The sequence below is a fragment of the Lepus europaeus genome, chromosome 23 (assembly GCF_033115175.1).
Source record: "Lepus europaeus isolate LE1 chromosome 23, mLepTim1.pri, whole genome shotgun sequence".
Taxonomy (NCBI): Eukaryota; Metazoa; Chordata; class Mammalia; order Lagomorpha; family Leporidae; genus Lepus; species Lepus europaeus.
Window position 1 is genome coordinate 27,670,943 of NC_084849.1, and position 23,293 is coordinate 27,694,235.

At 52.0% G+C, this 23,293-nt stretch overlaps 1 protein-coding gene across 1 annotated transcript in view; it reads left to right on the forward strand.

Annotated features, from left to right (window-relative positions):
• Positions 1 to 23,293, forward strand: part of UBE2L3 (ubiquitin conjugating enzyme E2 L3) — a 48,683-nt gene that overhangs the window by 15,601 nt on the left and 9,789 nt on the right. The window contains exons 2-3 of the mRNA XM_062182178.1: positions 6,952 to 7,047; positions 23,021 to 23,207. Coding sequence (XP_062038162.1) covers positions 6,952 to 7,047; positions 23,021 to 23,207 — 283 coding nt within the window. The remainder of the gene's footprint in view (positions 1 to 6,951; positions 7,048 to 23,020; positions 23,208 to 23,293) is intronic.

Below are 23,293 nucleotides of genomic sequence, written 5' to 3' on the forward strand. Positions count from 1 at the left end.
TCTCCCTGGGGCTGTTGGATCCACCCTCCACTCATCTGTCTTCTCCGTGAGTAACCTGCTGGCTGTTGAGAGAACTGAGCGTCATTTGTAGCCAGGCTCAGGGGCTTCTTAGAAGACATTTGAGAGAGTTCTATGAAGACAGGGCAGTCGGGAAGGTCGTTCCAGGAGCCATCCTGAGAAAGGGCGTTGAGGGAAGAAATCACCAGGTCAGTGTGGTGGCGCAGGGCACACTGCTCGCTTGGGCTGCATCATGGTTCTTGGCTGGGATTCGTTGGATGTGGTTCCTGCATGTTTTTAGGGGGAAGAGTCATCGAGTTCTTATGGGTTCCTTAAAGAGCGCCATGACCAAAAACCTGTTAAAAATTGTTGGCTCCTGAGAGATTCTCAATCCTGATCTGGTGTTGTGATTTCTGGGAAGTGTTGCTTTGTTTTGTTTTGTTAATTTATTAGAAAGGCAGAGTTAGAAGGAAAGACGAAGAGAGAGATCTTTCATCCACTGGGAGAGATCTTCTATCCTCTGGTTTACTCCTCGAATGGCTGCAATGGCTGGGACTGGGCTAAGCTGAAGCCAGGAGCTTAGAAATTCATCCAGGTCTCCCACATGGGTACAGGGGCCCAAGCATTTGGGTCATCTTTCACTGCTTTCCCAGCATGTTAGCAGGGAGCTGGATCAAAAGTGGTGTATGCGGGACTCGAACCAGCTCCCATGTGGGATGCTGGCACTGGAGGTGGCAGCTTAACCCACTGGGCCACAGTACTGGCCCATACCCAGGGAGGTTTTGAGCAGTAATTTTCTAGGCCCTGTCACAGACCCATTAAAAAATGGGAGAGAGAGAGAGACAGAAGGACAGACATACTTTTTGGGACTGCTTTGCTCACCCACGCAGTGCTGGGCACGCCCAGCGGCCACCTGCTCTCCTGCCCCCTCTCAGGACTTGGGGCAGCTGGCTGCAGCTCTCCTGTTGCTGCTGGCAGAGCTCCTGGGTGGTGGTCCCTTTCTGCTCCACTGCGCACATTGCCTCGCGTAGGCCTGCAGCTCCCTGGGCTGGGGTTTGGGGTATGGGCTGTTTCTCTTTGGAAGAGCTGGGCAGCACCCCTCCCTCTGCTGAAGTCTACTGCCGGGCTCAGAAAGGACCTCGTTTTTAGGACTGCTGTTCTCTTGTGGCTGTGCTGCTTGGCCTGGCTGGGACCAGGGGAGGGGACGCACAAGCTGGCTGGTTCTTTCCTTGGAGCTCTCCTTGGGCTGTCAGCGTTGCGCCATCAGCCCTGAGCAGCTGACCTGGAGCTGCCTCCTGCACCAAGTGGAACCGAAACAAGCCTTTGGGGGAGCCTATTTGGTAAGCTCTATGTTCTTGGCTTCCGTCTTCACGTTCTTCTAGAGCTGGGCCCTCTTTGGGTCTCATTTGTTGGATCCTTCCATCATGTTTTTTCCCCAGAAACCTTTTATTTAAGGTATACAACATCATGCATTTCATAAATACGTGAGGAACATAGTGATTCTTCCCACCATACCCTCCCTCCCACCCGCACTCTTGCCCTTCCTCTTCTCTCTCCTGTTTTCATTCTTTTTACCCATCATTCATTAATATTCTTTTGAATTCAAACTCTGAACTTACATTGATTTCTTTGCCTTCCTCCCCCAGGGCTTTGGTACTAGGACTATTCTCAGGGGCACGATTTCACTTGAGTGTTTGCCATTTTGAAGCTTTGTGTCGTCATCATGCCTTTTTGGGGCTCAGATCTTCATGGGGAACCTGTCTTTTCTCTGAATAATTAGTCCATGTTCTCTGCTTTGTTTCCGTGGGTGGAGGCATGATTGGCATTTTGGGCTGAACAGTTCCCGCCTGCAGGGCTGACTTGTGCAATGGACTTTTAGCATCCTGGCCACTGATAGTGCCAGTGGCTGTCAGCCGAGGCTCTAGAGGACGTTGGGAAACTGGGTGGGGTGGTGTTACAGTGCCTGGCATCTGTCTCATGGGCAGGGCTCCGGATGCTCAAGTGAGGGGTCCTGTTAGGAAATTCTCTACTGCTGTGGGATGAAGAAGAAAGGGCTGATTTGTTAGCTTGTTTCAGTTTTTCACTCTTCTGTTCCTGGTTATTGGTTAGAATTGTATGCAGAGAGGTGGGGGAGGGTGGTGAGCAGGCCTTGACAGTGCAAGGTAAGTTAAGATTGTATCTGATAACCGTAGTCTAATATCAGCTTGCCCTTCTGTTCTCTGGCCAGGACGGGTATGGTTTAGGCTCACCAGCTTTTTTTTTTTTTTTTTTTTTTTAAGATTTATTTTTGTTTATTTGAAAGAGGTAGAGAGAGAGAGAGAGAGAGTGGGAGGGAGGGAGGGAGAGAGGTGTCTTCCATCAGCTGATTCACTCCCCAGATGGCTGCAATGGCTGGAGCTGAGCCGATCGAAAGTCAGGAGCCAGGAGCTTCTTCCGGGTCTCCCACATGGGTGCAGGGGCCCAAGGATTTGGGCCATCTTCTACTGCTTTCCCAGGCCACAGTGGAATAGCTGGGACTCAAACTGGCACCTATATGGGATGCCAGTTCCCATATGGGATGCCAGGGTTTTGATCCACTGCACCACAGTGCCGGCCCCTCATTAGCTTTCATCTTTGTGTATCTCCCTGATGCCAAAGCACCCTTCAGCACCCTCCCTGCACGCCTACCCACAGTGCTCACCGCTTCCTCTCCTTTCTCTTGAGCAAGTTAGTGTTTTCCTGTGCTGTTATAGTTGAGCCTCATCTTGTCATATTTTTGTAATTCTTGTGAAACTTAATGTTGTGTTTATCACCTGTACTTTATATTGTTGGTATGTGGATTTATGATGCCACAAAAGTATATTTAGATTGGCCGGCACCGCGGCTCAATAGGCTAATCCTCTGCCTGTGGCGCTGGCACCTCAGATTCTAGTCCCAGTCGGGGCGCCGGATTCTGTCCTGGTTGCTCCTCTTCCAGTCCAGCTCTCTGCTGTGGCCCGGGAAGGCAGTGGAGGATGGCCCAGGTCCTTGGGCCCTGCACCCACATGGGAGACCAGGAGAAGCACCTGGCTCTTGGCTTCGGATCAGCGCGGTGCACTGGCTGCAGCGCGCCAGCTGCAATGGCCACTGGGGGTTGAACCAACGGAAAAGGAAGACCTTTCTCTCTGTCTCTCTCTCCCTGTCCACTCTGCCTGTCAAAAAAAAAAAAAAAAAGTATATTTAGATTGAAAAAGATGCATTATTTATCTGAAAGGTGCAGAGTGACATAGAGAAAGAGATCTTCCATCTGCTGATTAGCTCCGCCACAACCAAAGCCAGGAGCCAGAAACGCCATCCCTGTCTCTCCCATGGGTGGCAGGGGCCCAAGTACTTTTTGGGCTGTCTTCTGCTTTCCAAGGTGCATTAGCAGGGAGCTGGATCAGAAATGGAGCAGCCAGGACTCAAAATTGACGCTGTGATGTGAATGCTGGTATTGCAAATGGCAGCTTAACCTGCTGTGTTATGGTGCTGGCCCCCTATTTAGATTTTTTTTAAACTTATTTTCTTGGGACTGGTACTGTGGCACAGTGACCTAAAACCCTGGCCTGCAGCACCAACATCCTGTGTGGACACCAATTTGAGTCCCTGCTGCTCCACTTCCGATCCAGCTCTTTGCTATGGTCTGAGAAAGCAGTGGTATTTACCCCAAGTCCTTGGGCCCCTGTGCCCATGTGTGGGAGACCTGGAAGAAGCTCCTGGCTCCTGGCTTCAGATCAGCTCAGCTCCGACTGTTGTGGCCATTTGCGGGAGTGAATGAGTGGATGGAAGACATCTCTCTCTACCTCTCTCTGTAACTGTTTCAAATAAATAAAACAAATCTTTTTTAAAAAGTTATTTTCTCCCACAAACATTGAGTGTCGTTTTCTAATATTTCCTTTTTTAAAAAAAATTTTATTTTTAAAGATTTATTTATTGTGGCTGGTTCAGCTTCTGCTAGTGCTCCTGGGAAAAGCAGCGAAAATTGGCCCAAGTGCTTGGTCCCCTCACTCACCCAGTGGGAAAACTGAATGAAACTCCTGGCTCCTCCCTTCCACCTGGCCCTAGCAGAGAGCTGGATCAGAGGGGGAGCAGCCAGGACGCTAACCAGTACCTATATGGGATGCCAGCCCTGCAGGCGGCGGCTACACCTGCTACGCCACAGCGCCGGCCCTTGTTTTTTAAAGATTTATTTATTTTGAAAGAGTTACACACAGAGATCTCTTCCATCTGCTGGTTCACTCTCCAAATGGCCTCAACTGCCGGGACTGGGCCAGGATCAGAAAGTGGAGCATCCAGTACTTGAACTGGTACCCCTATGGGATGCCTATGCTGTAGCCAGTGGGTTAACCTGCCGCCTCACAGCACCAGCCCCCAAAATACAACTTTGATACTACATTTATAGAAAATCTTTTTCATCCTAGGACAATTTTTTTCTCCTCCCAAACCCCAGCTTCCCACTTGCTCACTCACCTGGTCATTAGGCAGATATTTGGGGACCTCTGTGTTAGGTCCTGCAGTCGTGGGGCATCCTGATCCCTGTCTTCACAAAACCTGGCCTGGTTGGGGATGGGGACTTAGTGTGGGTCTGCCCAGGATTTATAATCCCCTGGGGAGTGTTCCCAGTGAGCCCTGGGCAGTAGCAGGAGGATGGCAGGTAGCCCTTGCATGCCTGCTTTCTCTCCTGCAGGCTCAGGAAACAAGGCCCCCTGCTGGGAGTCACAGCCCCTGTTGCTAGCGCCTGGCAGTGCCTCCTCTGGCTGTGTAGCTTGTTAAAAATCCCCATGTTCAGGGCAGGCAACGTGGTACAATGTTAACACGATGGGTTAAGCCACCACTTTTTTTTTTTTTTTTTTTTTTTTGGACAGGCAGAGTGGACAGAGAGAGAGACAGAGAGAAAGGTCTTCCTTTGGCCGTTGGTTCACCCTCCAATGGCTGCCGCGGCCGGCACACCACGCTGATCCCAAGGCAGGAGCCAGGTGCTTCTCCTGGTCTCCCATGGGGTGCAGGGCCCAAGCACTTGGGCCATCCTCCACTGCACTCCCGGGCCACAGCAGAGAGCTGGCCTGGAAGAGGGGCAACCGGGACAGAATCCGGTGCCCTGACCGGGACTAGAACCCGGGTTGCCGGTGCCGCAAGGCGGAGGATTAGCCTGTTGAGCCATGGCGCCAGCTAAGCCACCACTTCTGATACCTGCATCCCATATTGGAGTGCCAGTCCAGTTACCTGCTGATTCACCTGGAAACAGCAAGTGATGACCAAGGACGTGCAGCCCACATAGGAGACCTTTTATGGAGTTTCTGGCTTTGGCCTGGCCTGGCCTTGGCTGTTGCAGCTGTTTGGGGAATGAACCAGCGAATGGAAGCTTGTGCGTGCGCGCGCGCTCTCTCGCTCTCTCGCTCTCTCTCTCTCCCTCTCTCCTGCTTTTTCTTGCTCTGTCATTCTGCCTTTCAAATCCATAAACCTGAACAAAAAGAAAGAAAAAGTTCCATGTTTAGGCTGTACCCATACTTGCTGGCCCAGGATTTGAGGGCTGGGCCCAGGTCCAGGTGATTGTGGAAGGCATCTAGGGCTGACAGCAGTGACACCCTGTGGGAAGAGGTTCAGTGCCTGTCACCTGCCGTGAAACCAGTGTGTCCTGACTACTTTTTGGAGGTGTCCCATTAATGTACTCTCCTCCTTGGGGCCAGACATTTCTCAATCCTACAACCCAGCACCTGCAACACTGGGTCTGCCCTGCCCCGCCCCTTTCCTCAGGAACTGTTCCTTCCGTGCTGTCTAGCCCCAGTGTGTCTTACAGACTGCTGTGTGATGGGACTGTAGGGTGTGGAGGACCTTGTGGGCCTGACGGGGCTGGTGGGCGCCTACCTGCCATTCTGAGCCTCAGCACTGCGAGAGGGGCCCTTCCCCTTCTGGAGGGGGTGTGGGGAGGGCGCTGGGCAGAGGAGGTAGGCCTCCGCTGGGCAGTGCTCAGGTTGCCGAAAAGAGGACACTTAGAGGTGTTGGGGGTGCGGTCCTGCCCCTGGACAGGAGGCTGGGTGTGACACTCCAGGTGTCCAGCATGGAGGAATGTTGGTGGTGCCAGTGCACGGGTGGGAGGGTGCAGGCTATGCTGCCTGGGTTACAGCACACCAGCTGCAAGTTCACTCGCAGTGAAATGTCAGGCTGGTCCACAGTTACAGTGAGTGGCAGTCAAGTTCAAAGACAGCTCAGGCAGCGTTGTGGAGTAATTTGTCACAGTGCTTGTGGTTTGGGGTTGAAGTGGCATTTGCCTCACCGGCTGGTTTAGGTAACACCCTCATGTTTGCGGGGGCCTTGGCTCGTGACGGGGCCCCTCCTTGTCCGCAGCTCTGGGTCTTGTTGCTCCTGTTTTGCAGCGGTGAAGGTTTCTTGTCCCCTCCCCATCGCAGCCTGGAACGGTCTCTGCCGTGTGCCTGTGCTCGGACTGAGTCTTCTGAAATGACACTAGCAAGGACAGGCAGAAAGCTTTGTGGGGATGCGTTTACCTCTGCTGTACCGCTAGTCGCATTTTACTCATCTTTGCATTCTTAGTGTTCCGTGCGCAGTCAGCCCGTAGCAGAGCCCGGTTGGAAGAAGTCAGGTTGTTAGCATCCTGGGTTAGCCCTGCTCCATATCTGCCCAAGCAGGGGCTGAGACTTGGTGACTCACCCAGAGAGGAGGGTAGTGCCTCTGCAGGAGCACAGTCTTCCCCGGCCTGTTGAGAGGGTTCACCCAGGTGGGGGCCGACTTGGTCTGGGGTACGGGTGCAGGCAGGGGCCTCCAGGAGGGCACCACGGAAGCTCCACGTCCCCGTAGCTAGATCAGGCGAGAGCTGTCTTCGCTCGCAGACTTTGTCATTGGCGGTGTTGTCCCCTGGTTTGCTTTGAGGGAGTCAGGAGGGATCTTAATGTGTGGTGTTTTCCCCTGTTTGACACCCCTTTATGCTTTGTTAATCAACAGGAGCTTGAAGAGATCCGCAAATGTGGAATGAAAAACTTCCGTAACATCCAGGTTGATGAAGCTAATTTATTGACTTGGCAAGGGCTTATTGTTCCTGTGAGTATTGAACACTCCCGCTTCTCACCAGACGGTCCTTCCAGGTGGGGTGTGCTGGGCTCGCCTCTGCTCCTGAGTAGACCTGCAGTCGAGGCGGCCACAGACACACACACGAGTGGCTGTGGCTGCAGGGTGGCGAGGCAGGGAGTAGGATGGTGGCTTTGCATGGGATTCATAAAGCTCCAGTGTTTCTGAGCTTTCCAGGTGTTCTCCACACAGGCAAGGGGGGTGTGTCTGCCCCTGCTAGTTCCTGTCTCCCCTGGCTTCTGGATGCCTGGTCTTGTCTACCAGGGCGAGACCTCCTCCTCTGGCCTCTCTTGGAGAAGGCAGGTGGTCCCGTTTGGGTCTTTTGCTCTCCCCCTTGGTTTGCTCTGAGTCTCTAAGCCCCGGGCACCTGCGTTCTGGGCCTCCTGATATCCTTCAGCATGTGCCGCCTGTCTGCCTTGGGTGCCCACACATCCCCACACCTTTTCTGGGCCCGGGGCCTCCACGGTCTGTCTGCAGCCCAGCGGCCCTGGCCCAGGCCTCTGGCTTGCGCTGGACTTGGGCGTCCCCTGGCCTCACTACCCTCTTCCTTTCCTCTCCTCACCCCTGCAGAGACTCGTCCTCCCATTGGCTCTGATTTGCACTCTGTTTCTCACAGCCTCTGAACCCGCTTCCTTCCCTTTGTGCACGGAGGACCTCGTGTCAGCTGTCACGCCTGGCTCTGCAGCCCCGATGCTGTGGCCCTTGCTTGTCTCCTGGGCCCTGGGGCCTGGGCAGTGTCCCAGCCTCCAGTCCTGTGGTCACTTCGGTACCTGCTTCTGTCCTGCCGCTGCTTCCTTCTCCCTCTTAACCAGGGGTCCTGTTTTGTACTTGCTCCAGCACTGCAGGTTGTTGTGCCGTAAAGACAGCCCACACTGTCTCTTTCCTGCCTTTTCTCCTGGAGCTGCCCCGTCTGTCCACCAGGCGGCCTCCCACGGACGTTGTGTAGCCTTCCAGCCACCCTGCTCTCAGCTTCCGTCCTCTGCAGAGTGCTTCCTTCTTGCCTGGTCTTCCACCCCACCCGCCATCTTCCTCCCCTGCTTTGCCCACAGGAACCTCAGGCCCCTTCGCTGGGCCTGACCCTGTGCACCATTGCTGTACCTAATGTTCTGTTAATGGCAGGTTGGCTGCTTTGCCAGGGCAGAACCTAGAACATACTTATGTACATGTTTCCTTCGTGATGCTTGTTTTAGGGATGTGCTTTTTTTTTTTTTTTTTTTGGATGTTCTGGAACTTGGCCAGCAAATGTTAGATTTGTGCTTTATTTCCATAGTTGCGTGGATAACTGCAGACAGCTGTGCCCTGTGCTGAAATTTCTAAGTTTGGGAGCTTCTGGTCTGGTTTTGAAGATGAAGCCTGTAGGTTTTAGGCTGGTGGGGGCAGGGCTCAGGACACAGGGCACAGAGTGAGCGCGGAGGGGCTGGACCGTGAGCCCAGCCCTTGTCTGCGGCAGGCACCTGTTTTCTGTGCCGAGCAGAAGGACCATCTGTCCCTTTTCTTACTGAGATCCTGCTGCCTGCTGACAGTGGTGAACAGTTAATCCGTGGCCCTTCTGCAGAGTCAGAGTGAACACAGCAGCGTGTGAGGGGTGAGGCCTGGCCAGCCTCCCTGGGAATGCAGCAGCCCGCGAGCCTGCACACAGGCTCTGAGCGTAGGTCACACCATTGCTTCCTCTGGGGTCGCCTTGGCCTAGGGTCTCACGAAGCTACTGGTGGTGACTGCACCGGTCAGATCCTGCTGCGCATCAGCTGAGGCTGTGTGGGGTCCAGCTGAAGCCTTGCCTTCCATTTGAAGTCGCTGGGCCCGAAGCCGTAAGCAGGGCCAGCCTGTTCTCTTGGCTGCTCACCCTGCCCTCTTGTCCGTCCTCACGGGCTCCCCCCAGCAGTCATTGCCCGGAGCTTCTGGGTTGGTGGGAGCAGTGTTTCACGGAAGCAGTTCTCCCTTCCCCAGAGTGGCTGGGGCTTCCTCGGCAGCTTAACCTTCTCTGGGCCTCAGGGCTTCTGCAGGGAGCCGGCTGGGCCAACTTGGGAACCCTCTGTTCAAACTCACCTGAGGTGTCCACTGAGCTGGGGTGAGCCGCTCTGGCCTTTATGGCAGAGTGCTGGTGCTCAAGGATCACTGGGTAAATGCCCTGGCCAGAGTGCAGAGGCAGCGGGGTGGGGCAGGTGGGAGGGGACGCTGGGAGACACTTCCTGGACACACGGCATTGTTGCCACGGCAGGTGTCTTCCCTTCAGAGCTTGTTTTTCTGTAAAATTATTTTGTCTGAGATTCAGAGGGGAAGCGTTGGGACTCAAACTGTTACCCCATATGGAATTGCTGACATTGTAAGTGGTGGTTTAACCTACTGTACCACAGTGCTGGCTCTATCATTATTATTCATTATTATTACTAATTATTGCTTACTTTCATCTGATTGAAAGAGTGACAGAGAGAGAGAGAGAGAAATACTTTCTATCCGCTGGCTTGCGCCACAAATACCTGCAACAGCCAGGACTGAGCCAGGCCACAGCCAGGAGCCAAGAGCTCCATCCGGGTTTCCCACATGGGTGGCAGGGATCCAAGTCCTTGAGCCATCCAGGGTGCACATTAGCCAGCAGCTGTATAAGGAAGAGGAGAAACCGCAGCTCAAACCAATGCCTCCAGCCTGAGATGTGGACATCTTAAGTGGTGGCCTAACTCATTGTGCTACAACACCCATCCCAACTGGGTGTTTCTGTTGTTGTTTAAGATCTATTTATTTATTTATTTGAAAGAGAAAGGAAGAGACATCTTCTGTCTGCTGGTTCACTCCCCCAGATGGCCGCAGTGCCCAGGCTAAATCAGGCTGAAACCAGGAGCTTCTTCTGGGTCTCCAGCATAGGCGGCAGGGGCCAAGGACTTGGGCCACTTTCTGCTGTTCTCCCTGCCCATTAGCAGGGAGCTGGATCAGAGGGCAGCAGCTAGGACCTGAACCAGTGCCCACCTAAGATGCTAGCATCCCAGGCAGTGGCTTTACTTGCTATGCCACAATGCCAACTCCAAGGTGGGCGTTTTTATTTAATTTAATTTAATTTTTAAGGATTTATTTACTTACTTGAAAGGCAGAATTACAGAGAGACAGCGAGAGAGAGAGAAGTCTTCTATCCGCTGTTTCATTCCCTAAGTGGCTGCAACCGCTGGAGCTGGGCTGATCCGAAGCCAGGAGCCAGGAGCTTCTTGCAGGTCTCCCACGCAGGTGCAGGGGCCCAAGGATTTGGGCCATCTTCAACTGCTTTCCCAGGCCGTAGCAGAGAGCTGGAGTGGAAGGGGAGCAGCCAGTCTCAAGCTGGCACCCATATGGTACTACAGGTGGCGGCTTTACCCACTAGACCACAGCGTGGGCCCTAGAATTTTTTTTTTATTTTTTTTATTTTTATTTTTGACAGGCAGAGTGGACAGTGAGAGAGAGACAGAGAGAAAGGTCTTCCTTTGCCGTTGGTTCACCCTCCAATGGCCGCCGCGGTTGGCGCGCTGCGACCGGCGCACCGCGCTGATCCGATGGCAGGAGCCAGGTGCTTCTCCTGGTCTCCCATGGGGTGCAGGGCCCAAGCACTTGGGCCATCCTCCACTGCCCTCCCTGGCCACAGCAGAGAGCTGGCCTGGAAGAGGGGCAACCGGGACAGGATCCGGTGCCCCGAACGGGACTAGAACCCGGTGTGCCGGCGCCGCAAGGCGGAGGATTAGCCTAGTGAGCCGCGGCGCCGGCTTTTTTTTTTTAAAGATTTATTGGGTCCAGTGCTGTTGCACAGCCGGTTAACGCCCTGGCCTAAAGCGCCGGCATCCCATATGGGTGAGGGTTCGAGACCTGGCTGCTCCACTTCCAATCCAGTGGGTGGCTGGAACCCAGTCGCTTGAGCCATCTCTGCTGCTTGCATTTGCAGGGAACTGGAGTCAGAAGGTAGAGTTCGTCACCAAGCCCAGGTGTTCTGATGTGGGGCTTGGGTGGTTCAGCCACCAGGCCAAATGCTGGCTCTCTGTTCACTTCTTGGTTCTGTCATGTGATGCACAAAAGTTAAAAACAATTTTTTAAAGATTTTATTTATTTGAGAGGCAGAGTTACAGGGAAGGAGAGAGACAGAGAAAATGAGAGATCTTCTATTCACTGGTTCAGTGCCCAAATGGTCGCGACGGCCAGAGCTGGGCCAATCCAAAGCCAAGAGCTTCTTCTGGGCCTCCCATGTGGGAACCAAACACTTGGGCCATCTTCCATTGTCTTCCCAGGCCATAGCAGAGAGCTGGATCGGAAGTGGAGCAGCCAGGACTTGAACTGGTGCCCATATAGGATGCTGGAGCCACAGGTGGAGGATTAACCTACTGCACCACAGCGCTGGCCCCAATAAAATAAATCTTTTAAAAATAAGTTCAGAGAGAGGGAGACAGAATGAGAGAGAAATATTCCATCTTTTGTTCATTCTCCAGATGGCTGCAATGGCCTAGGGCTGGACCAGGCTGAAGCCAGGAGCTTCTTCCAGGTCTCTGGGTTCAGGGGCCCAATCACTTAGGCCATCTTCTGCTGCTTTTCCCAGGCCAGTTAGTAGGGAGCTGGGTTGGAAGTGGAACAACCAGGACTCGAACTAGTGCCCATATGGTATCCTGGCATCACAGGCGGCAGCTTTACCCCTGCTCCACAGTGCCTGCCCTGCATTGAATCTTCAGATCACTTTGGGTAGTATTGTCTGTCATCTTTATATCAAGTCTTCCAACCCATGAACCAGGGTGTCTTCTATTTATTTAGGTCCTTAAATTTTTCAGCAGTGTTTTTATAATTTTCAGTGGGCACCCTTACACCTTAAGTTATTAACACAACTGAGATGGCTTAGACAATAGGAATTAATTTCCCTTAGTCCCTGGATCCAGCAAGTTGGTTTCTGGTGGTAGCTGTTCTGTCTTGCAGCCTGCTGCCTGTGTCTTCACGAGGCCTTTCCTTGGGGTACTGCACAGAGCTGGGGTGCTGCCTGTGTCTTCACGCAGCCTTTCCTTGGGGTACTGCACAGAGCTGGGGTGCTCCCTGCCTGCCTTCCTAGCAGGATACGGATTCCTTATGATGCCATTTAACTCCCATTACTAACCCTAGTGCAGCCACGGTGAGGTTAGTGCAGTTTATAAATTTGAGGGGAGGGGCCAGTGCTGGGGTGTGGTGGGCTAAGCCTGCACCTGCAGTGCCAGAATCCCATATGGGTGCCGGTTCTAGCCCTGGCTTCTCTTCTGGTCCAGTTCCCCATTTAATGTGCTCGGGAAAGGAGCAAAAGATGGTCCAAATGCTTGGGCCCCTGTACCCATGTGGGAGACTCGGAAGAAGCTCCTGGCTCCTGGCTTCGGATTGGCCTAGCTCTGGCCGTTGCAGCCATCTGGGGAGTGAACCAGCAGGTGGAAGACCTTTCTCTCTGTAACTCTACCTTGCAAATAAAATAAAATAAAATATTTAAATAAATAAATTTGAGAGGGAACCCAAGCATTCAATCTGTAACAGCCTTATTGGTTGGATTTAGTCCAAATACCTTTTTTTTTTTTTTTTTTTTAATTTTTCTTTATTTGAGGCAGAGAGCACTATCATGTGCTGGTTCACTCTCCGACTGCCCGCATTGGTTGGAAGTGAAGCAGCTGAGACTCAAACTGGCGCCCTCATAGGATGCTGTGCTGCAGGCAGTACCTTAACCTGCTATGCCACAGCACTGGTTCCTGAAATCTGTTAATAGATTTATTTTGTAGGTTAACGTGTTCTGTTGTGGAGAATATTTCACGTGCACTTAAGAAGAACGTGTATTTCCTATTGAGTGGAGTGGTCTGGATATGCTTGTAAGGCCTAATTGGCTTATAGTGTTGTTCAAATAGCATTTCCTTGCCAGTTTCCCTTCTCAGTATTATTGAAAGTGGAGATGATGAAGTCTTTGTTCCATTGTGTTTTCTAAACATGCAGTTGAAAGACAGTGTGGGGGGGTAGGGAGGAGGGAGAAGGAGATTGATCTTCCATCTACTGGCTTGCTCCCCAAATGGCCTCAAAGGCCAAGGCTGAGCCAGGCCGACCAGGAGCCAGGAGCCCCATCCTGTGAGTGGCAGGGGCTCAACCACTTGGGCCATCGTTTACTGCTGTCCCGAGTGCTTTATCAGGGAGCTGGCTCCGAAGTGGGACAGCTGGGATTAGAACCAGCACACATGTAGGATGTGTGTGTGCCAGGTGGCAGCCTCACCCACTACACAACACTAGCCCCTGACTGTTCTTCTAGAACTATTTCAGAACATACATGTCTCCTGTCAGTTTTTGCTGCACATATTTTATGGCTCTGTTTATATGTTTATCATTGTTACATCTTAATGAATTGAAATCTTAGGTTAATGTATGATGTCCTTTGCCTATTTTAATTAAATATTTGATATTAACATGGATCCAGTAGCTCTTCAAATCTTTTTTTTTTTTTTTTAAGATTTTATTTATTTATTGGAGAGGTAGAGTTACAGACAATGAGAGGGAAAGACAGAGAGAAAGGTCTTCCTTCCGTTGGTTCACTCCCCAAATGGCCACAACAGCTGGAGCTGCGCCAGTCTGAAGCCAGGAGCCAGGAGCTCCCTCCTGGTCTCCCATGAGGGTATAGGGCCCAAGCACTTGGGCCATCTTCCACTGCTTTCCCAGGCCGTAGCAGATTGTTGGATTGGAAGAGGAGCAGCTGAGACTAGAACTGGTGCCCATATGGGAAGCTGTCACTTCAGACAGAGGATTAACCTACTGTGCCACAGCACTGCCCCCCCCCCCTTTTTTTTTTGAATATCAGAGTTACAGAGAGAACAAGAGGTATCTTCCATCCTCTGGTTCACTCCCAAAGTGGCCGCATAGGCTAGGGCTGTGCCAGGCTGAAGCTAGGAGCCAGAAGCTTTATCTGGGTCTTCCACATGGGTGCAGGGGCCCAAGTACTAAGAATATTCCATTGTTTTTCCCAGGCCATTAGCAGGGAGCTGGATCAGAAGTGGAGCAGCAGGGACTCAAACTCTGGTGCCCATATGGGATGCTGGCGTCGCAGGTGGTGACTTTACCTGCTACACCACAAGACCCCCCCGCCCCCGCGCACCTCTTGTAATCTTTTTAGACATAAAATCTGTGTCATCAGATGATTGTATAGACACTGCTGTTCTCTGCTCTCTTTTGGCTACTGTTTGCATGACATCCTTTTTTCATTTTTTTATTTCCTTCTTTTGTGTGTGCTCGCAATTTTCAAAAGAGATTTATTGATTTATTTGAAAGGCAGTAGATGAAAGGCAAAGTTACAAAGAGAGAGATCGAGATCTCCCATCTGCTAGTTCACTCCCAAAATGGCCACAATGGCCAGGGCTGGTGGGCCAGGCTGAAGGCAGGAGCCAGGAACTCCATCCAGGTCTCTTACATGGGTGGCAGGGGCCCAGGCACTTGAGCTGTCTTCCGCTGCCTTTCCATGCACATTAGCCGGCTGCTAGATGAGAAGTAGAGTGGCCAGGCCTTGAACTGGCACCTGTATGGGATGCTGGTGCTGCAGGCAGCAGCTTTATCCACTACGCTGCAGAGGCAGCCCCTGCCCACATGTTTAAGTCTACTTTGACAATCTTGCTTTAAAGCAAGTTTCGTTCCCATGGTTAGTGATGATGATGGGAGGGCCCATCACCGATCCCTTTGTTTTCTGTGCTTTTGGTTTCTCGTTTCCTGTATTGAGGCCTTTTTTGGGGTAATGACCACCTTCAATGCTAGCATCTCATCTGGTCCTCTGTTCAGGTCCCAGCTGCTCCACTTCTGATCCAGCTGCTTGCTAATATGCCTGGGAAAGCAGTGGAAGATGGCCCAAGGTCTTAAGCCCCTGCACCCATGGGGGATACTGGATGAAGCTGCTGGCTTTGGTCTGACCCAGCTCCAGCCATTGTGGCCATTTCAGGAATGAATTATTAGATGGAAGATCTCTGTCATTCTTCCTTTCAAATAAATATTTATTTTTATTTATTTATTTTGAAAGGCAGAGAGAGAGAAAGTACCCACTCATGCTAGCTTCCATCTGCTGATTCACTCTGCAAATGTCTACAACATTTAGGGTTGGACCAAGTGAAAACCAGGAGGCAGGAACTCCATCCTGGTCTCCCATGTGGGTGGTAGGGACTCAGATACTTGGGCCATCATGTTCTGCTTTCCCAGATGCATTAGTAGGAGGCTGGATCCAAAGTGTACTACACAGTATGGGAACTGGCACTCTGCTATGGGATGTGGGCATCACAGGCAGCTCAACCCTCTGCCCCACCGTGTACACCTGACTTGATTTAAAAATGTGTGTGTGTGTGTGTGTAATTTATTTGAGAGTCAGACAAGTAAGCGAGAGCGAGCTGCCACTCACTGGTCACTCCTCAATGCCTGCAGTCAGCCTGCACTAGGCTGGACTGAAGCCAGGAGCTGGGAACTTCATCTCCTTCCCCCATGTGGGTGGCAGGAAGCCAGCTAGCTGAGTCCTCACCGCTGCCACTCAGGTCTGCGTTAGTGTGAAGCTGCCATCAGGAGCCCAGAGTGCAGGATTGAACACAGGTACTGGACATGAGCAACCACTAGGCCAACGCCGGACCTCGCTGCTTTTTAGGATGTGCCTTCTTGGTTCCCTTCTTGTTTCTTTTCCTGTGTATTTATCGGTTTTCTTAGAGGTTACCTTGAGGCTTTAATAACAACCTAGTTCAAATATTACCAACTTATTTTTTAAGAGAATATTTGAATTATATTCACGGTTTATTTTTTTTTAAGATTTATTTTATTCATTTGAAAGAGTTAGAGAGGCAGAGACAGAGAGGTCTTCCATCCAGTGGTTCACTCCCCAGATGGCCACAACGGCTGAAGCTGCACCAATCCAAAGCCAGGAGCCAGGAGCTTCTTCCGGGTCTCCCATGTGGGTACAGGGGCCCAAGGACTTGGACCATCTTCCACTGCTTTCCCAAGCCATATTAGAGAGCTGGATCGGAAGTGGAACAGCCAGGACTAGAACAGGTGCCCATATGGGATGCCGACGCTTCAGGCCAGGGCTTTTAACCCACTGTGCCACAGCGCCAGCCCCACCAACTTATTTTTTAAAGATTTATTCATTTTGGCCAATGCCACGGCTAATCCTCCACCTGTGGTGCCAGCACCCCGGGTTCTAGTCCCGGTCGGGGCGCCGGATTCTGTCCTGGTTGCTTCTCTTCCAGTCCAGCTCTCTGCTGTGGCCCGGGAGTGCAGTGGAGGATGGCCCAAGTGCTTGGGCCCTGCACCCACCTGAGAGACCGGGAGGAGGCACCTGGCTCCTGGCTTCGGATCGGCACAGCGCGCCGGCCATAGCAGCCATTTGGGGGGTGAACCAACAGGGGAAGACCTTTCTCTCTCTCTCTCTCTCTCTCACTGTCTAACTCTGCCTGTCAAAAAAAAAAAAAAAAAAAAAAAAATTATTCATTTTGAAAGGGGCAGAGAGAGAGAACTCTTCCATGTGCTGGTTCACTCCCCAAATGGCCACAGCAGCCAGAGCTGGGCCGATCCAAAGCCAGGAGCCTGGAGCTTCTTCTGGGTCTCCCATGCAGGTGCAGGTACAGGGGCCTGCCATCTTCTACTGCTTTCCAGGCCATAGCAGGGAGCTGGATCAGAAGTGGAGCGGCCAGGACTCAAACTGGCACCCATATGGGATGCCGGCACTGCAGGTGGTGGCTTTACCTGCTACGCCACAGCACTGGTCCTGCCAATTTATTTTAATAGTATGCAAACACTGTGTTGCCATTCATCTTTATTGTTCCCTTCTTATATTGTTATTGTCACAGATTGTATCTTCTTTTAGAAAATATTTTGAGAAAGAGCTAGCTCTCATTCACTGGTTCACTCCGCAGATGCCTGCAAGGACCAGGGAGATCCATGCTAGAAGCTGAGAACTCAGCCAGGTTTCCTGTGTGGGTGGTAGGAATCCAGTTTGATCCCTTGAGCCGTCCCTGCTGCCTCCCGGGGTCTGTATTGGCAGGAAGCTGGAGCCAGGAGCTGAGATTGGTTATTGAATCCAGGCATCTGTAGTTCCAGGATGTGAGCATCCTAACCAGTGGTGCAACTGCTATTTCAGGTGTCCCACAGATTGTATCTTACCCCTTGTGAGCCTATTAATATAGATTTTCAGTTACTAATTCATATACTAGCCTTTTTAAAACAAATTTATTTTTTAAAAGGATTTATTTATTGGGGCCAATATTGTGGCATAGCAGGTAAAAGCTTCTTCCTGTGACACCAGCATCCCATATGGGCACCGGTTCCCGTCCCAGCTGTTCTGCGTCTAATCCAGCTCCCTGCTGTTGGGCCTGGGAAAAACAGCAAAAGATGGCCCAAGTGTTTGGGCTCCTGCCACCCACATTGAGAGACCTAGATGAAGCTCTAGGCTCCAGATTCCTGGTGTCAACCTGGCCCAGTACTGGCCGTTGCAGCCATCCAGGGAGTGACCCAGTAGGTGGAAGACCGCTCTGTCTCTCCTTTTCTCTCTGTGACTCTGCCTTTTAGGTAGCTGCCAGGTACCTAAGTACTTGGACCATCTGCTGCTGCTTTCCCAGGCACATTATCAAGGACCTGGAGCAGAAACAGAGCAGCTGGGACTCAAATCAGTGCTCTGATAGAGGATACTGGCATGGCAAGCAGTGGCTTAGCCTGCGCCACAACATTGGACCTGTCTGGGCACTTTTGACCTAATTTCCTAATAAAAACTTTCTTCCCTTGGGGCCGGTGCTGTGGCACAGCAGATTAAAGCCCTAGCCTCAGCACTGGCATCCCATATAAGCGCCGGTTCATGTCCCAGCTGCTCCACTTCCGATTCAGCTCCCTGCTAATGGCCTGGGAAAGCAGCGGAGGATGGTCCAAGTCCTTGAGCCCCTGCACCCAGGGGGAGGCCTAGAGGGAACTCCTGGCTCCTGGCTTCAGATTGGCTCAGCTCTGGCTGCTGCAGCCTTTTGGGCAGTGAATCAGCGGATGGAAGATCGATATCTCTCTCTCTCTCTCTCTCTCTCTGTAACTCTTTCAAATAAATAAATAATCTTTAAAAAAACAAACTTTCTTCCCAGCATTTCCTCTTTGAATGAAGACAGTTTATCATATCTCTCAATGGATATCTGTTTCTCTAGATGACTATTAGTTTTTATTTTAGGATTTATGTATTAATTTGAAAGGCAGAACAACAGAGAGAGAAAAAGCTTTTCCATTTGCTGGTTCACTCCCTAAATGGCCGCAACAACTAGGGCTGGGTCAGGCTGATGCCAGGAATTGGGAACTCCGTCCTGATCTGCCATGTTGGTGGCAGGGGCACAAATACTTAAGACAGCAGGGTAGCTGGGTCAGAAGTGGAGTAGCTGGTACTCGTTGAGCCAGCACTCTGATGGGGATGCCTGTGTTGCCAGTGGCGACTTAATCTGCAGCACCATAATGCCAGCGTGTGTGCTGGTTTTTCGTGTACAGTGTGTTTAGCAGCATCTGCTGCTTTTCCATCCTGTGTGGATTCCAGAAGAGGTGGACGCTCTGTCAGTCCTCCAGGTTGTCCTCAGACAGCAGGGTCTTCTCTGCTCCCCCTGGAACCAAGGACCAGGGTCCCACACCAGGAGTGGAGGTTCTGTCTCCTGGGGAGCCTGCTGCTCACTCGGGGGGTGAGGGAGGGCTTTGTCTTGATTCTGTGTTCATTTGGGAGCTGTGAATCTTTGCTCTTGTCCAGGTTCTGACAGAGTTGTTTCTGACCTTCCCTGCAGTCCTTTTCTGTTTCTGTGGTGGGGAATTTGGAACGCTCTACTCATCATTTTGCTGGTGTCACTCCCAAGTTGTTATTTTAAGCTAAATCGAATTAATTAATTTGAGAAACAGAGCTTCCATCTGCTGGTGCACTCCTCATACGTCCTCAGTGGCCAGAGCCCAATCCAGGCCTCCAGCATAGGGGAAAAGGACCCGGTTGCTTGAGCCATCCCTGCTGCCTCCCAGGGTCTGTGCTGGCAAGAAGCTGGAGTCAGGAACCGAACCCAGGCACTCCAATGTGGGATGCAAGAATCCTAACTAAATCTCTTCTTCCCTTTCTGAATTAACGCCTTCCTCGTGATGGACTGTTATTTAAATAGTCCATTATTTTTTTAAAAGATTTATTTATTTATTTGAAAGGTAGGGGTACAGACAGATGGAGAGAAAGAGAGAGACGGTCTTCCATCCACTACTTCACTCCCCAAATGGCTGCAGTGGCTGGAGCTGGGCCAGACCAAAGCCAGGAGCTTCTTCTGGGTCTCCCGTGTAGGTGCAGGGGCCTAACACTTGGGCCATCTTCCACTGCTTTCCCAGGCCACAGCAGAGAGCTGGATCGGAACTGGAATAGCTGGGACTTGCAACGGCGCCCATATGGGATGCCGGCCCCTGATTGTCTGTAATTTAAGGTGGAAATTGATCCTGGCTGAGGTTCCTGTCTTGTTTGGGCTGCTCCTGCTCAGTGTTCTTCATCCGGAACTGGTGTCACCTTCTTGTACTGAGAACATAATACACGCGCCGCTGAAAGCCTAGTTACCTACCGTTCTACCCGGGCCACAGTTGCCTCTGTAAAAGGAAACTTCTTCGCGGTAGTCAGGAGCAAGTGCCTGGCTCAGGCGCAGCTGGTGTGCCGAGTGCTGCAGTCGGGCGCCCCTGGGTTTCTCTGCCTTTGGACTTGAGAAGTGCAGACGTGAGTCATCTTCGTGTCCTGCGACCTGTGCGTCACAGCTGCACAGCAGCAGTGTTAAGATTTACTTCTTTATTTGAAAATCAGACCTAGAGAGATCTTCTGTCTGCTGGCTCACTGTTCAAATGGCTGCAATGGCTGGGGCTGGGCCAGGCCAAAACCAGGAGCAAGGACTTTTACCTGGGTCTCCCACATGGGTGGCAAGGGCCCAAGCACTCAGGCCGTCCTCTGCTGCTTTCCCCAGGCCATTATCAGGGAGGGAGCTGGATCGGAAGTGGAACGGCTGGGACTGGCCCTGGTGCCCATATGGGCTGCTGGGGTCACAGGTGACAGCCTTACCCACCATGCCACAGCACCGGCCCCAACATCTCAGTTTATAAACTGGAACTCCCCTTGCCTCCGTGCTGACCTTTTCACCCTGTGGGTTCCTTGCAGCGCCTCCCAGGCTTGTTGTCACGCCTCCCTTCACTGGGCCCAGGGGCCAGCCTCTTTGAGCAGCTTCACTTTCGGTACCGTGGTTTCAGGCGGCTCATTCTCCCGCAGCTGACTCTGAGCTGCTCTGAGGCCAGGCGCTCCGGTTAAATGCCTGTGTAAGCTGCTCTGAGGCCAGGCGCTCCGGTTAAATGCCTGTGTATTGCCAGTGTGGAGCAACCTCATCAGGAGCAGACACCACTTCTTCCTCAGAAAGCCGCATTCTGCCCTCCTAACCAGGGCCCTGTCCTCCTCCTGAGTGCCCCCGAGACTTCCCAGCAGCCCCTCCGTGTGCTCTTCAGTTACCTGGCATGGGGGAGGCTTAGCAAAGTGCGCTCACTGCACCTGACAGACGGGGCTGCGCATGCTCTGGCTGCACGATGGAGTTAGGTTCCCGCTGCCCTTATTCAGATGGCGGCTGCCGCACAGGAGAGCCTGTCCGCAGCCAGGGCCCCTCCTCCTCTGTCTCTCCCTGGACCTTTTGAGATGATCGGAGGCTCTCAGCGCCTCTTGGGAAGAGCGCCTCTGTTCTGGGTCACACCACACTGAACACACAATCAAATTGCATGTCTAATTAAAGACACACAGATCTGAAGACGTCTGAGTGAGCTGGAGGCTTGTTCACGGCCAAGTTCCTGGTTCTGAGGCGGTGCTGTGGCGATACAAGAGTCTCTCTGGGTAAAGGGTGGTGGTGACCACTCTGTATTTCTCCCTGCTGCAGTAGTCATCTTAGACACGAAAAAGAAAAAAAGAAGTCGCAGGGGTTCATGTTAATACATAGTTAACTCAGCCAGGCAAAAATGCTTTCCATGCAAATCAGTATAAATGCTCATTAGTGAAATACTTACTTTTTTGTTTTTTTGTACAGAGCAGGGGGTGCTTCATACTGTACTCGGAACGTGTTTCAGTTTGGAAGTCACGTAGGTGCGTACGTGGCCACACAGCTTTGGCGCCTGCTGTATTGGCCAGTACATGTTCATGCTTGTCAGGGTTTAGATTCCCTGACCAGGGCCTCGTGATGAGGCAGTGATGCATACCCAGATTACCTGGGGCTTTGCCAGCACAGGTCGGGGCAGGGCGTGGGGGCATAGCTTGACTGGACAGCCTGTGGGTGTCTGCTCTGGCCCGCGCTGTGTGTGGTTCACCCCCGTCAGTGTGCATTTCTCCCCGTGTGACTTCTTTAAAAAAAAAAAAAAAAAAAGTTTATTCTGTTCACTCTGCAAATGGCTGCAGTGCCTGGGGTTATGCCGGGCCAAAGCCAGGAGCCTGAAACTCCATCTGGGTCTCCCATGTGGATGGACTCAAACATTAAGGCCATCTTCAGCTGCTTTCCCAGGCACATTAGCAGGGAGCTGGATTGGAAGTGGAGCAGCCAGGATTTGAACCGGCACTCATTCGGGATGCTGGCGTTGCAGGCAGTGGTATAATCTGCTGTACCACAGCACCAGCCTCTTGACTTCTGCTTTTGTGACTTGTGGTGCCGATACCTGTCTCAGTGAGCCCTGGCTTACACAGAGGCCCCTGTGTTTCCTGCCACTTCCCTGTCCCCAGCACTGTTTGTTAGGCATGACAGGAACCCCACCGATGGTGTGTAAGTTGGATTTCTGTTTGCCAGTGATTGCATTTTTTCCTGTGTGTGTGGGTCATTTGTGTGGAATCGTCCCAGTCTCTGGTCTACTAGATGGTGGCCAGCAGACGACACCCTCAGGCATTCGCTGGTCTCCTCATGGGGATGCCTAGGCAGGGTGGCCCTGCCAGCTGCCTGTCCCCAGAGTGTGGTCATCTGAAAGGGGACTGAGGGAAGCCCTCATGTGGACTGTGGATTCTCAGTGATAACAATGTGACGGTGTAGGGCCATGGATTATAACAGATTTGCCCTTTGGTGTCGGATGTTGGTCAGGGAGACCGTGTGCATGGAGGCAGTGAGCATGCGGGAATCTCTGCTTTCCTCAGTTTTGCTGTAAACTCAAAGCTGCCCTGGAAAACAAACAAAACACAGTGTTTGGGGGGCCGGCTTTGTGGTGCAGTGGATTAAGCCATTGCTTGCGACTGCAGCATTCCATATGCGCTCTAGCCTGAGTCCCGTCTGTCCCCTCCAGTCCAGCTCCCTGCTACTGCCCTAGGAAGGCAATGGAAGATGCCCAGGCACACGTGGGAGAACTGGCTGGCGTTCCAGTGCCCTGGCTTCTGCTGGCCTTTGGGGAGTGAACTAGTGGATGGAAGATTTTTCTTCTCTTGTCTCTAACACTCTTTCAATAAATAAATACGTCTTTTTTTAAAAAAAAAGCATTCAAGCTGGCGCCGTGGCTCACTAGGCTAATCCACCTTGCGGTGCTGGCACACCGGGTTCTAGTCCCGGTCGGGGCACCGATCCTGTCCCGGTTGCCCCTCTTCCAGGCCAGCTCTCTGCTGTGGCCAGGGAGTGCAGTGGAGGATGGCCCAAGTGCTTGGGCCCTGCACCCCATGGGAGACCAGGAGAAGTACCTGGCTCCTGCCATCGGATCAGCGCAGTGCGCCGGCCGCAGCGCACCAGCCGCAGCGGCCATTGGAGGGTGAACCAACGGCAAAGGAAGACATTTCTCTCTCTCTCTCTCTCTCACTGTCCACTCTGCCTGTCAAAAATAAAAAATAAAAAAAAATAAAAAATTAAAAAAAAAAAAAAGCATTCAAAAGTATAAAAAGACCAGGGCATCACTTGGAGTAAATTAATCTGTCGTGTAAACAACAGAACATTCCAGTGTTGGCCACAGGTTGTGAACTGCAGTGTGATTGTGGTCTCCTCTCTCCCTCCAGGACAACCCTCCATATGACAAGGGAGCCTTCAGAATCGAAATCAACTTTCCAGCAGAGTACCCATTCAAACCACCGAAGATCACATTTAAAACAAAGATCTATCACCCAAACATTGATGAAAAGGGGCAGGTCTGTCTGCCCGTAATTAGTGCTGAAAACTGGAAGCCAGCAACCAAAACCGACCAAGGTAAGACATGTTCCTTAGATGGGCCTCCTGGGACACGGCCAGGGGTTCGAGGGTCCTTCGCGTGCCGTGCCAGGCACGGAGTCCGG